This window comes from Triturus cristatus, chromosome 6, assembly GCF_964204655.1.
Source record: "Triturus cristatus chromosome 6, aTriCri1.1, whole genome shotgun sequence".
NCBI classification, from domain to species: domain Eukaryota; kingdom Metazoa; phylum Chordata; class Amphibia; order Caudata; family Salamandridae; genus Triturus; species Triturus cristatus.
In genome coordinates, this window is record NC_140589.1 from 1,399,486,823 (window position 1) to 1,399,502,614 (window position 15,792).

Sequence of the window (15,792 nt, forward strand, 5' to 3'; positions counted from 1 at the left end):
GATGGCGGTGAAACCAGTAAGCAGTGGCAGTCAGAAGCTGAGTGGGGCTTAGGTAATCATTCAAAGTGTGAGGTAATCATTCATTTAATAGCTCTGTTAAAGCTGGTGCCACTATAGATGCCATAGCTAAGGGTCAGTTTCAGAGACTAAGTCAAAGGCCACTCGAAATGCCACCAGATAAAGGATCAAAGTAAACACAAGGAGATGATGGACGGAGCGCTGAAACTATTCAGACACTCAACCCCCCAGTCACAGATCTGGGTTGAATCCATCATCGTTCTTTAGCTCACTTGGCCATCCCAGTTCAGACACAGATATTTGCAAATCAGTCTTGACCCTGTGCCTCATGGTAACAGCCCAGCTCGAACTGCCAAGCCATGTCTTCCCTGGACCGGAAACAAGCATCCTGGGACCGGTTTTTGGCTATCAGCCGTCATCAGCCAGGATAGCTTGAATCCAGTGGCAAAGTGAGCAAGGGACCCACGTCTGGGCACACCCTGCCAACTTAGGGCGAACAAAGCAAACACGAGGAGATGATGGACGGAGCGCTGAAACTTTTCAGTCACTCACCCCCAGTCACAGATCTGGGTTAAAGATAAAGGATCTCCACAAATGGTGACTCAGCAGCTTTCAGTGAAAAGCTGGTTCTCCGGCACCAGGGTAGCTGGGGAACAGAAGTTAACGGCGAGAATGTGTGCCATTGATGTGGAGGTGGTACAACATTATAAAACACATTCCACTCATACAGTTCACTAAGAGCATTAACTGTGGAGAGGAGAACATGATAAAGAAATATGATGCACTCTTCAAGGGCCGGGCGAACACAAAAGGAAGCTTATAAAATCCCATGCTGACATGAGCGGTCATTCAGTAGTAGGACTGGACTCTCACAGACATAAACAGCACCCGGTCTGCAGTCAGGATCATCCCAGTAGAGAAGTGGTCTCCACACGTTGGTTTGTTTTATAGTGCTTCCGCCACAAGAAAGACCTTGATTAGGCCTTGGCAGGTGGAGACTACAAGATGTGCACCCTACTACTCCAAGCCACATTTTCCTGGATGCTTGTTAAGGCTGTGCTAATTGATCCACAGAATAGTTTAGTTGAGTCATGTGTTTAAAATATCCACAATGTCTACAGGCCTCTTTTACAATTGAAGAGTGTAACACTGGCCTGCCAGTTCAGCAGAGGCAATGCCCACAGTTTCCCTAGTGAAGGATCAGCCTTCCTATTGAGAGGTCCATGCCTACGTGGCAGGGCCTGTAAGCCTACAACGAAGCCTCAACACTGGTGTTATGCTGTTTTGGCTCCACTCAGCATTGCTGTGTTGTCCCAAAAATAAACCAAGTGGTGTGACCTTTGACCATGAACGTCATTTAGGGGTCGCCAGGGGTTGCAGCAGCGACCCCTGACTTGCCCCTTGCAACCCCTGACACTGCCTTTTCGACCCCTGGCCTCAGAGGTGGAAAAATCAAGTGGCAGAAACTCAAGGGAAGCTTCTCTTTATGGACGTCAGTTGGGCCACCACTTTCCTTGTTTCCTGTCAATTTTTTATTACACTTCTAGTGAACAACAGTTTATTATTCACTATTAGTGTAATAACGAATTGGTTACAATTAGGTGATATGACTTTCCTAGGCAGCTCAGGTGAGAAAAAAATGCTTTTAAATGTATGTTGTGTGTTTGCGGGTTAGAGTGTGTTTTGAGAGAGCGACTGTGTGAATGCGTGTGCATGCGTAAGCATTGGTGTGTCAGTGAAAGTTAAGTTCAAATGGAGTGTGATGTCACTTCCGCTACCCCTGGTGAATCGACGTTCATTCCTTTGACGCCCCCCATCAGGAGGTTTAGTAATTTGGCAAAGAGAGAGAGGTCACGGTTCAGTAACACATGGGTTCTGTAAAACATTGGTGAAGTGAAGATCTCGTAAAAGCACTGTGCGAATTATTTCACGGAGTCTGTATACTTTCAAAGCCTCGTGACCCTGCGAGAGGATCGCTGTTGCTATCACAGCATCGGCAGGCACTATGATGTCACGAGGCTATAGGAACATTGAAACAACACACTTGTACAGGGGTGTCTCTACCATAGCCGAGGAAAATGAAGAACATGGTTAAAAATAGCACTTACGAAACTACACAATGGCCTATTCAGGTTACTGGTTAAATAGGTAGATCATTTGGGAAAATAAATATCTCTGTGCTTTACCCTTCCACCCCTCAGAGTCAAAAGGCACATGGTCTCTCCCACACAGTACAGCTCTCCATATGAATTGTGACGGGGCCTACATTGTGACGTGCACTGCCTATGTAAACACCAGTCACTGGGGAGACGCAGCACTGAAGACCCTGACATGGAGAAGAAGCGATCTCTGTTGGAGCCTCGAGGAGCGTCATAGAAGCAATGGCTAAGGTGGAATTGCATGGACTTCCTGAATGGAAAATAAAAGGATCCAGGTATCAGACACTGAGAGAAAGGGTGACTGAATGAAGCGGTAAAACCCAAAACAGAAACTGAAATCCATCTTTACCCCAAATTCTGACTTGTTTCCACACCTAACCCCCCTTTTCTCCATTTAAATCATTACTCTTCTACCCACACTTGCCCAAGGCACATTATTTTATCTTTATCTTCTCAAACCCCGCCCTTCCCTAATATGTCCATTTCCCCAAACGGGTTTTCTTTGCTATAGTATATACCTCCCAGAGTTCTATACTTCATCCTTATTACACTCAATCACTTCTGAGCTGTATCTCATACTGTCCCACACCTTACTCGTGTCCCTCCCTTAGCTCCAATCCAATTAATTAGCTTTACTCCCCAGCATTACTCCCATCACCCACTTTACACCATAGTCCCATCACCAGCCCCAGTTCTTCTGAAACCTCATAGGCACTCTCTGTTACAATCTAATTTTACTCACCCATACCCCAGTTAGCTTAATCTCCTTTCTATACCTAATACCTTACGCTGATGCCTTTCATTGCAACCGGTCTTTCATTTATCTAAACCACTTTACTCCTGCTGACTAGTTCCCCATCATCATTAAACAATCTATAACCTTCATTTGTTACCCCAGAACTCAAGCCCAGTATATACTCCAACAACTTTAGACCCATACAGCAAAAAACCCCAAAGCCTGTTCATTTTATAGTCAAAGTCAAAGTCAAAGATAGCTTTATTCGATTTCATTAAAAACCATAAAAGCACAGTAAATACAACAATCGCATATTAAAAAAAAAAGAATATACAAGTATATAACCTCAAATAAGATCTTTTTATTAAGATACAATTAATTGGATTTACTTGTATATTCTTTTTTTTTTTAATATGCGATTGTTGTATTTACTGTGCTTTTATGGTTTTTAATGAAATCGAATAAAGCTATCTTTGACTTGTTCATTTTATAACCTTCTGTTGTTACCCTCTCGTACTCTGTAGTATGTGAAAGTAAAGCCCTCTTTTAACACGAGAGGTGAATCTGATAATGGCACAAGCGAAATTTGCACCCAGCATTGGATTCTGAATTGTGTGAGATTTCTGCCCTTTTGGGTTTTAATGAGGTCGGTAAAGGGGAAACATTGTGGATTTTAGGTGTGATAAATGACCACAAGCTTCTGCCCAAAAATATATCACAAATGACGCTAAAATAGTAAATTAACCCACTCCTGTTATATGTAGGAATTGGGTTTAGATGGATTTAGAAATTAAAAAGAGTTCTTCAGGGCCTATTCACAAAGGTGTTTTGGAGTATGTAAAGTAGTACTCTTTAACATACTCTTACATGTCTCTAAGTTAACCTCTTGCATGTCCCTTTAAGCTATGTCTTACTCTTACACGTCTCTCTAAGTTAATGTCTTACATGTTTTTCTAAGCCATCTCTTACTCTTACACGTCTCTCTAAGTTAATGTCTTACATGTCTTTCTAAGCTATGTCTTACTCTTACACATCTCTCCAAGTTAACCTCTTACATGTTGTTAGACTTGGCATCTTTTGGCGTGTTTGCCCTGAGTTTTGGCTTTCTGACCTCCCGGTTTTGACTCTGTTTTTGCTGGTATAGTGTTTCTGCGCACTTTTCTCACTGCTGATCAGTGGTAAGTGCAAGTGCTCCTGTGGTAAATTGTGTTATGGGTTGGTGTTTCCATGATTGAATATTTGATTTACTTGTTAGTCCCTAGTAAAGTGCACTGAGTGTGCCAGGGCCTGTGAATCAAATGCTACTAGTGGGCCTGCTTTTTAATAGTGCGGGGGGTAGGGCCTGTACTAATACCCAAACTAGGCCACAATAATAGGTTATAATAGAAGGTTGTTTAGGCATGCGTTGAGAGTTATTGTATTCTACAAGCCACTTTGACCACTAAAGTGGTTGGGTGTATTTATTTCACCTTTTTATTTTTCATTCAATTGATCAATCCATTGACCATTTAAGTCATATCATACAGAAAGACAATACAATTTTAGTGCCATTCAACATTGTATCAAACATTACACATACTAGCAAACAACAAGATTGACCGGTCCTATACTTAAGAAAGGAATAATGGCGGCGCGGGTTATTTGCGTATTCACTGTCTGACAGCCTGCCATACACAGCTAGCTGGTATCCCCGACGATGCCGCTCCACACCGAAATCCACGCCGCTGCTTGTGCCATGGTTTGAGGGCACCGCTCGTAAAGTTACACGACACACCGATCTCATCCTGCACCGTTGCCTTGGCCTGTCGGCGCCATTGACTCCTCAGCCGACGACAGTGCTTCAGGCTTGACGACGCCGCTGCTTGCACCGTGACCGGCCAGCACCGCGACGAGCACCGCCTTCACCTCGCACCGCGACCCTGGTCTCACCGATGACGCCATCTGACGTCGCCACCAAGCCGCTACTCGCACCGCGACCTGAGGGCACTGCACGCCACACCGCTGCCCTTAGCACCGCAACACCCAATGCCTGCCGCCGCCAGCGCTCCTGACTCCAACCAAGAGGAGATTGATCTGCAACCCGTGTGACTTCGAGGGCCCCGACGACTCCTGCACCGACCTCTCGAACCGACGCCTGCGGACGCCGTGCTTTCCGAAGTTCGAGAGGTCGCCGACGCCCTGCATTTCTAAAAGGTACTATTTGTGGGTCTTCCCGACACCGTAGTTGGCCTGCGACACTGCGGTCAGCCAGAACTGTTTGTGGATTTTTATCATTTTTGGTCTTGTCTTAAGTATTTAAAAATTTGGGATATTTTTCTAAACTGGTGTGGTATCCTTTTGTAGTGCTTACACTGTATTACTGTTGGTTATGTGCAAATGCTTTACACATTGCTTCTAAGATAAGCCTGACTGCTCATGCCAAGCTACCGAGGGGATGAGCAGGGGTCAGTTTAGGAGTGTAACTCCCTTATCCTGACTAGAGTGGTGGTTTCTGCCTGGCTTTGGCACATGCCCTAGCCTACCAACAATCCAATTTCTGTCATTGGTTGTCAGCGGTGAGAATAGGACTTGCGTTTGCACTTGAATTACAGTGATTGGTGTGCACTACTACCATACCGCAGACCATTACGTGCCACATTCTTTTTCTTTTTGGCCTATTTTTGATCTTGCCAGTTTGAACTTGCTACTTCATCATGCCTGAATCAGGAGGATCATCTGTTGCATCCCTGGAAATTGCCTTTTAGGAGGATAGGTTGGAATCCCACAATGTTAGGGAATTGAAATCAATTTGCAAAAACCTAAAGTCCAAGGCCTCACGAGGACGAATGAGCTACAAAATGCACTGAGGGCCTGGGTAGCAGCCAGACATGCCAGCGAGCAGCCTGATGATGTCAGTGGAGAGGGGGAGGAGCCTATTCTTAGGGTGGATGTGCTTTTGGGAGGGGGGAACCCTCCAGACCAAGAAGCAGTGGCCTGTCCCTGGAGAGCTGGAGGACAGGCGGGAAGCAAGGAGAGTTGCAGTAGAACTGGAGAAGCTTAAGTTAGCAATGGAGGAGAAAAGGATGATGTTAGAGCATGAGTTCAGGATAAAGGAGCTGGATCAGAGGAGTAGAGCCAGCTCAGATGGTAGCAGCAACCCGTCAAGACAGGCAGACAGGATTGTGCACATCCCTGAGAATGTAGGCAAAGAATTCAAGAAGGGGGATGACATACAACGGTGGTTTCAGGGTTACGAGCCAGCGATACACATGAATGGGGACCCTGAGGAGAATTGGGGAGCAGGATTGTGGCCTCTCTTTCCAGAAGAAGCAAGGGATACTTTAATAGCTTTGGGTAAGAGGTATCACCTCATCTATCCAGACATGAAGGACACCCTTCTCACTAAGTATGGTCTCACTCCTGAAACGTACAGGGATCAGTTCAGGTCTAGTAAGAAGTCCGATGCCAACACTTGGTTGGAATGTGTAGATATGTTTTGCAGGTCACTGGATGGCTGGGTGAAGGGCAGTAACGTGACAGATTTTCAGGGGCTATAGAATTTGATTGCATGGGGGCACTTGTCTAGTCTATGTTTTGCAGATCTGCGCCAGCACCTAGTTGATAGTAAGCTGACTGACCCCAGGAAGCTTACTATGGAGGCGGACCGCTGGGTGAGTACCAGGGTCCACAGGAAAGCATATGGGGGAGACTCAGCCAAAGGTGGGCAGGGTCCCCAGCAGAAAGATGGTAGGGACAAGTGTAAAACACAGGAGTTCTCTAAAGGGCCCCAAACTAACACCAAGGGTAAAGGTTCCCATCCCCCAGGAGATAAGAAACAAGGGGTCCCGTCAGGAAAGCCTGCTAAGACCGGCCCCTGCAAGTGTTTTGCATGTGACCAGGTGGGTTACATGAAGGGGGCCCCAAGTGCCCTAAGGGGGCAGAGCCACCCACCGGTGGGCAGTCCAAGGTGTTGGCGAGTGTAGCGCTTGGGGAGTAGGAGTATCCACAGGAGGGTGGGGACCCCACAGAAATGACCCTCGTCACACTAGGGAACAGTGAGGTGGTCCCAGGAAACCTGGTTCCCCCTAACACGAAGAAATACAGCACCTGGGTGACCATCAATGGAAAAGGGTAGAGGGTCACAGGGATACTGGAGCCAGTGTGACCTCAGTCCGGTGTCACCTGGTCTCTAAGAAGCAGGTAGTCCCAGGGGCATTCCACCAAGTAATTGCCGTGGACAATTCAGAGCGCCAGTGTCTGGTGGCGCAGGTTCCCTTCAAGTGGGTAGGTCCTCAGGTCCCTTGAGGGTGGTTGTGAGCCCTTCCAAGCACCGCAACCTGAGGGCACTGCACTGCTGCCCTTCGCACCGCAACACCCGACGCCTGCTGATGCCAGCACTCCTGACTCCAACAGAGAGGAGATCGATCTGCAACGCGTGTGACTTCGAGGGCCCTGACGGCTCCTGCTCCGACCTCGGGAACTGACGCCTGTGGACGACGTGCTTTCGGAAGCTCCACGAGAGGTCGCTGACGTCCTGCATTTCTAAAAGGTACTGTTTGCGGGTCTTCCTGACACCGTAGCTGGCCCTTGACACCGTGGTCAGCCAGAACTGTTTGTATCTGTTTGCTCACGACGCTATGATAGCCCCGGACGGAGCAATCGACATCAAGGAACTGTTTTTCAAGCATATCTTGATAACCGAAGATTTTTAAGTACCGTATTGTGTATTTTTTTATCATTTTTGGTCTTGTCGTAAGAATATAAAAATATTGGATATTTTTCGAAATTGGTGTGGTGTCCTTTTGTTGTGCTTACACTGTATTACTGTTGGTTATGTGCAAATGCTTTACACACTGCCTCTAAAATAAACCTGACTGCTCGTGCCAGCTATCAAGGGGGTGAGCAGGGCTTATTTTAGGAGTGTAACTCCCTTATCCTGACTAGAGTGGTGGTTTCTGCCTGGCTTTGGCACATGCCCTAGCCTACCAAAAATACCATTCCTAACACATGTCTTTCTAAGCCATGTCTTACTCTTAAACGTACTCTAAGTTAATGTCTTAAATGTCTTGCTAAGCTATGACTTACTCTTACACGTCTCTCTAAGTTAACCTCTTATGTCTTTCCAAGCCATGTCTTACTCTTACACGTTTCTCTAAGTTAATGTCATGCATGTCTTTCTAAGCTATGTCTTACTCTTACATGTCTCTCTAAGTTAACCTCTTACATGTCCTTCTAAGCCATGTCTTACTCTCACACGTCTCTCTAAGAACCTCTTACATGTCTTTCTAAGTTTTGTCTTACTCTTACATGTATCTCTAAGTTAACCTCTTGCATATCCCCCTAAATTGTCTTACTCTTACACATCTCTCTTAGTTAACCTCAAAGCATTTAAAAGAGGAACAATACAATTGCTCATTCAGGACGATGGGTTGAAACTTCTCTTTATCCTCTCGGGGTGAGTAAGGAGTGCTTTAAGCTGGGATGCATTGCATTGAATAAGGCTAATGTTTTTTCTTTATTTCAGTCTTGGAATGCTTTGGCTTCTGGAGTCGTACTGCCCACCAAAGATGGGCATTGTCTCGGTTAGGTGCATTGGTGATCTATACCAGGTTTGTAGGTTATCCAGCAGGCTCTGAAGATGGTACATGAGCACCACACAGAAGAATGGGTCCTGAGAGTATTAATCACAAGCAGATCAATATTTTTGGGAATAGTGCAACACGCATCTAAACTAATGGTCAGTGGGCAATGAAAGTGGTTTGTTATAATAGTAGACGAGTCATATTCATGAAATCCTAGCCTTTTTTGTAATATTTTTTTTAGATATAAGCCACTTTTTTTTGTATTATCAAATGCTGACAAAATCAAATATAGAAAATGTTAAATTAATAATTGAAAATAATCTTTTGAATGGACTGTAATAGATTTGTTGAAAAATCACTTTTTAATTCATTCAGTTTATTTCCCACATGTTCAGTAATTTTGGATTCATCATTGCACATAGCTGATCCTCTGCCTAAAGACTTTGCTGAAAAATAATGACGAAAGACTGTCACTTTTCTAACTTTCATGGGCACTAATGGAGCTAATGATTTATTCAAAACATTGCTTGAAAAATAAACATTTGGGGTGGACAGACTTAGGGCTTTTTTAGAGTTTGACAGATGCATGATATCTGCCAAAGATTGGTGGTTTTCGCGTCCTCATATGTATACACTCTAAATAGGGCATTTGGAGCATCAGTCAAATTTTGAGATGCCCTATAACCGCCACAGTCTAAATACCCCCTTAGAGTGTTGCTGGTGTAGTAGATGCACTCTATGACAAGGAGCAGCTTTCCACTAAACGAGAGTAAACTACTCATAATTCACTAATCTCTGTTCCACATCATTCACTGACTGCCAATTGGCTACAGTCTGTTGCCCACTTCTACCACTGAAGGGTTGACACTCCCATATGCCAAGACTCTGTTGCCACCTTGTACCCTTGAAGGATTGGAGCAATTGTATAAAACAACTGTTACCCATATTTATCACCGGATGACTGATGTCCTTGCATCCCCTGAATTGTAGCCCCTTGCTCCAGTTAATTATTCACATCTCTGTATCCCATTGTACCATTAATTAACTGGAACTGTTTCACCCCCTTACAGCACCAAATGATTGGTGCCCTGCACTCCAAGAACTGTTCCCCCCCACAAGAACCAGGGAGAGGACGTGGTCTTATGGCTAGAGCGGTCGACCTCAAAGCTGGGGAGCTGGGTTCGAGTCTTGGCAGGGACACTCAACATCCTGTGATTCTGGGCAAATCACTTAATCTCCCCGTGTCTAACAAAAAATTAATGTGTTACTCTGTAAAGCAACTGGTGCTCATGTTAAGCGTTCTGATACCTTTGAGTCAAGTTTGCGATGTATTAAACTCCAGAAAAAAACCATGCCCCTTTGTACCAATGAATGATTGGTGCCTTGCACTCCAAGAATTGTTTCCCCTACAAGAACCCCATCGCACCAGGATCCAGAGCTCTGAGGGGCCCATTGAACCCTAATAATTGCAGTATTGTACTAGCCCAACAGTCGTCAAGGGGACATTTTCCTTGCTTGCACCAGAGTCCATGGCATCCTAGCTATGCTAAGGAAGGCTCTACCTTCTCTTACTCCCCTGAGGTGTGGGGTCAGCCTCCTCCTTGTAACAGATCACATACAACTACCATACACTATTGTAAACTATACCATACTACTTTTACATGAATCAGATTCTGGACCCACCCTTTACTCCAACATATTTAACTTATTCAATTACACCCTTTAGCTATTTTTCCTAAAATATTTTCTCTGTTGCACCTTCACTTCTTCGAACCGCTACCTGGATAACCACTTCTATGAGAACTCTAAATACACTCAGCACGCTCACCTCCACAATTGGTGGAAAACTAGAGCTACTTTCATTTTAGTACAACATATATTTTTTAATATTGAAAAATGATTAAGGAGGAAATTCAAAATCAGTTGTCCCTTTTCAATCATCATGTATGTCCATGCATCTATTTCGTTCCACATGATTTGTAAAACATTGAGGTTTCAAGTGAGGAGAAAGAGCAAGTGGACAGGGGATTCTCCTGGAAGGGTAAAGTGGTGGAAGGATAGAAATTAAACGTGATCTTGGCTCAGATTCAGTGAGAATTTACTAAGGCTTTGCATCCTCACAATGCAAAGGTGTTTTACGCTGGAATGGTTCCATTTTCTAAGGGCAAAAAAGCACTTTGTGCTGCTTTGCATCAATTTGCTTGAAGGGGGCATTACTTGAGCAGATCAGCGCAAGCATCCATTTTCTTTTAGACAAAGCCTGATCCAAGATAGCCAAACCGGCCTTTGTATCCAATATAACGCCTTTTTGAAGCAGGCATTGGCAAGGAGAAATGTGTTCATTTCTCAGAAAAACCCATTGCATGTGTGTTGAAGTGCACACCACAAATCCAATATGTGGGATCCTTTTGAGTTTCTGTAGGTATAGAAATTTGTAATAGAAGGTTAAACTTCCAGTACTAAACCTAAGCTAGACAGTGCACATTCAAATCTGCACCCAGGTATGAGTCTATCGTTGGGCACGGTAGAGGTTCATAATTAGAGCACCAATGCAAGGGATGACAGCAGCAGAAAGACAATATTTAGTAGATTTGGCTCTGTGCTGTTTTCTCAATTGTGCAACACAGTACAACACATTGCAAGAGTAAATCTGGGCCCTAATTGCCATAGATTTGCATCACATAGGTCATACCCATCAACTTCAGGTCCACTCCAGAACTGATTCACAAAGTCCATCTGACAGCCACCTACAGACTGCCTAAACACTAAAACTTACATACACCATGTAACAAAGACTAGACAAGGTGCTCCTTCTTACAGTTTTTACAGTTAAACTCACAGATGATTTCACAGACTCTTCTTGTGTTAAAGCATCCGTTCAGTTCAATTTAATTTCTCACGTTTTTTCTTTCTTTTCTCTCCTGCAGAATGATGTGGGCTGCCCCAATCTGGTAAAATGCGAAGGTCTTCATCTAAAGGACTACCCCTATGAATAACCCATCCCTTGGCAGTTGTAGGACAGTGGCATAAATGTCTCTTTTCAGTAACTCCTTATTTCCAGAATTTCCACCTGTTGTGTGGTGTCTCATTGAGGTCAGGGAAAGAAATGGCAGCTGCTCAGGATACTTCCGCATGTGTCCAGGAGTGTACTACTTGTGACTATCTACAACGTTGAGTGCAAAGTCAATGCGTTGGAGAACATATTCACAGCTGGAAACTTTAGGATCTAGGGAATCCTTTCTGATGCTGGGCGAGAGGAGCTAAGGAGCTTTGTGCAAAGTTTCTTGAAAGAACAGCTGGTATTTGCTGACTGAGAGGTGCATGTGTAAAATACATAAGCCAGTAGGCTTTCAACCAAAAGTCATGAGGGAGCGGCAGGAAATGGAGATAAGAGTCCTGGCAAAGCATAAAGTCCCTAAAAGGAGGGACATAGTACTGGTACAACAACCAGGAAAAAATTGACTGATCTACAATAGAAAACCTGAATGAACTCTTCGATGGAGTATGGAACAGTCAAACTGCATATTTCCAGAATCTGATTACCGTGCTTCCAACCCAGCTGAAAAGGAATAGTATGCACTAGTAACTCTAGTCTCTTCCCCTGGAAAACCTCAACCAATTCCCAGCTTTTTTTTTAATAATTCTTTTTATTAAACAGCATCGACAAAATTCACCATTGACATTCACGAGCAAGGGGCCATACAAAGTCCGAGATTTCAATATGGAACACAATAAATCAAATCACAGTTTACAGTGTAAAATAAATCAAGGGGTCTCAAGAGTCTCAGAATCATGCAGTGGAGTCGGTGGAGTACAGATATCCCCTCCATAGTGATTTCATGGCCCCCACACCCATTTCCCAGGGCACCCCGATTCCCAGCTTCTTGCCTTAGACTTTGCCTCTTACATCTCACCCAAAATTTCTATCATCAGATCATCATTTCCTACTCTGTTGTCTGCACCACCCATTTCTCTCACAAAGCCACTTAGCTTCCCTTCTATACCTCTGTGCTTCTTCTTCCCTGCTTCTCCTCCTGCTGAACCCATACTATTATTTAATCTGTTAATCCTCTCTGCGCCCATTCTGACCCATTCAACCACTTGCTCTTTGCTCCAGAGTTCTATCCTTTCTCCTACTTTAGTCACTTCTTTCTATCTGGTCATTACCCACTTTGCCAAAAACCCACTGTCTTTGTATCATTGTTAAGAAACGATTGACTTGTCCAACCCCTCAAACCTACTGCCCTACACCCCAACTTAATTTCTTATCCACAGTATTGAATACCTGGTCTTCAACCATCTAGCAGTCTCACCACCCACAACCTTCTCAACCAACTCCAATCTGGCTTTAGAGCACATTATTCCAAGAAAACTGTCCTCACTTATGTATCCAAGTTCATAACTTCTTTTCAACACAATCATGTTTCCTCTAACCTCTGTCCTCATTCATCTAGTTTTATCTGTGGCAGATTGAACCACCTGATTATGATTTAGGGCCTAATTTAGAGTTTGGTGAACTGGTTTCTCCATCACAGATGTGACGGGTATCCCATCTGCTGTATTACAAGTGCATTATATCCTATGACACCTCTAATAATAATGAGTGGCCGAATAACCCATCCACCAAACTCTAAATGAGGCCCTTCATCTCTTACCACCTTCCAATCTCCCTGTTCCATTTTGATTTGGACTTTTCTTGTTCTACCTTTCGAATCATTAGCCCTTGAGCCCATCCTCTAATCATTAAACACCACATTCCCTGGTGACAGCTTCTCTTATTTTGCCTTTTAAATTTAAATATGCTGATAACACAAAAATAGTATTTTTCCATTCTCTTTCTCACATGCTTCTAATTCATTGCACCAATGGCAATCCCACAGTGGTTGGCACTCTGGTTGTTTGTGTTTTATTCTTCCAAAAGAGATTATCTGTTTTTCAGCATCCACTGAATGCGACTTCCTCCCTAGCACTATCCATTATGATATCCTGTTTCCATCACGTGCTGTAAAAAAGCTATATCTGTGGTTTAGTCACAGTGCTATACTAGAATCAAGTAGATCTACTCCTGCTGTGAAGCATCAAGTTCTAAATGTTCGCAAAATTTACACCCTCAATAAATGGAGTGGAATAGAAAACCGCAGCAGCATCTTGGTCAGTCTACTCTTGTCATCACTTTCTTCAGTGTACAGATTACTTAACCTTGTTATGCAGACCTAGTATTAAACTCCATAAGGACATCTCAACTTCCTCTTTCAAAAGCCAAGTTTGTTAGCTTCCCAAGAAGCATTATGCCCTCTAGAAGTGTCTGATTTTAGTATCCACAACAGCCCATAACATGGTTCAACATCTCTCGCCAAAACACTCCCTCTCACAATCTGTTGTCAGCAAGTCTTATCTTTCATGCATTGTATTAGTTTGTTCTAATCCACAACACATGTTCCTACACAGCCTTCCTCTACCATTATATCTCTTAATTCACACTGTTGCCCCAATACACCCCTTTCCCATAGCCACCAAGACACCTGCTTCAACATGTTACACTCACTTGTGACCTCTACAAACTTTCTGAGAGCACCACTATTACTTTATCCCATACCAATTCACCTCTCACACACCCTACTTCACTTTTCATCCGTCGGTGAGTTTGGATCCCCAAAGTCCTGCCTGCAGCCCCTTATAGGGACCATGCCACCTTATCCCACTTACCTCAATCATCTCAAAAAGGAGGTGGATAGGGCTTCTTCTAAACAAATCACTGACAACCTCTCCCACCATACTCAAGGACAATAACTCACAAACACAATAAATCACTTGAACACATGATCATTACTGACACAGCTAAATTTACACATTGTTGTCTGTTATCATTCACCGAGGCCCACAGAGTTTTTTTTTTAAAGAACTTGTACATCTTAGAGTAGTTATACACTTCTTCCTTGCTTATCATACTTGGAGGCTGTAATCTACACCTAAAGAACAATTCAGAAAACATATTCCTCACTCAACTTCTTGCTTACCAGCCACTCACCAGTAATCATACTTTACCCACTCAGTCACAAGGCAAAGAAGTCTAACCAGACCCTCATGATGAATGTGTCCCTTACATTACCTCCGTGATAGCACTCCACCTTATATCAAATGACCCATCTCTAGATGTAAAATTCTAAGACCCATCCATGCTTACCTCACTACAGTGTACAACCTGTCCAAACATATTCAATAAGCTCATCAATAAAAGAGGCTTAGCATTAGGTTGACACTTCTCTGTCAGAACCTTATATACTGCACTAGATCTTTCCTGATGTCCAATATCAACTTTGCCAATAGAAAAATCCCATACCCTTGAGCACCTTGAAACTTACAAAAACTTGCTTTTCGTCCTCACCATCTTTCTTGACAAAGCCATGCATGCTTCGATCAGAATAAAATCTCTTCACACCAGACTAGTCTGAAATGTTTACCCCATGCTTTACAAGCACTACTCTCCTCACCTAACACATCTGTTACCTAGTTAAGCTGCTATTGATTACACTAAATATTTTCACACTGCTCACCCTGCTTGCAGCATCTGCAAGTCCTGCTTTCACCCCCTCTCAAAAAGCCAGTGCCGCTCCCTTCATATCTTTCTTCACAACCTCTCCTTTTCAACCCCTTGCCATTCTAGAGTCATATAATCCCAAAGTCTAAAAGACATCTTAGACTGTGCCTGATGCCCTGGATTATCTACCAAGCATTCCACTTTAGAGATCCTTATTGTGCAGGCCTTGACCAGTAACATTTTTCCCATTTCAGTCAAAAAATCTTTATTCTGTATGGGATTAAAACCATAAAGGTACAGACATAAAAGAATTTACAATTGCGTTTAAAAATCATGTACAGTCTTCCAAAATGTTCTTAAAAATAGAATGGTTTGGACAGAATCACAGTCAGACCATTCCGCAATTAAAACCCATATGAATTGTCAGAGGATACCAGATCAGAAAACAAAACAAAAAAAATAGCTGCAATATATAAAACCAGACTTAAAGAGTAAATTAATCATAAAATATGTCCTATTCTAATGCCACCCTAAATAAACTTCACCACTGCCCAGCAGACATAAGGTGATGTCAAAGATTGAATAAAGAACACACCCTGCCTGCATTTTCTGAGGTGTATGCATCCCAAAATTGTGACCAGAAAGTGTATCCTAGGAAGTGCATAGAATTTGCAGAAGATCAAAAAGTGCAATGTAAGATAGCGAGAGCAAGAGCCACAAGGACAAACTTGTAAATTCAGGATATAGGAACCAGGTACAGGAAAAGCAATCAGGTAATGC

The 15,792-nt window shown here is 43.5% G+C and overlaps 1 protein-coding gene across 3 annotated transcripts in view; it reads left to right on the forward strand.

Annotated features, from left to right (window-relative positions):
- Nucleotides 1–15,472, forward strand: part of LOC146821458 (uncharacterized) — a 102,902-nt gene extending 87,430 nt beyond the window's left edge. For 2 of the 3 annotated variants that reach the window (XR_014962719.1, XR_014962720.1), the window contains 3 exons: nucleotides 2,220–2,452; nucleotides 8,417–8,501; nucleotides 11,402–14,346. Coding sequence is in view for 1 of the 3 variants with exons in the window: in XM_085609350.1 (XP_085465476.1) it covers nucleotides 8,417–8,479 (63 nt within the window). In the remaining 2 variants the exon portion in view is untranslated. Of the gene's footprint in view, nucleotides 1–2,219; nucleotides 2,453–8,416; nucleotides 8,502–11,401 lie in introns of all 3 variants that reach the window. The other variant, XM_085609350.1, reaches the window with a different exon arrangement.
- Nucleotides 15,473–15,792: the final 320 nt, after the last annotated feature.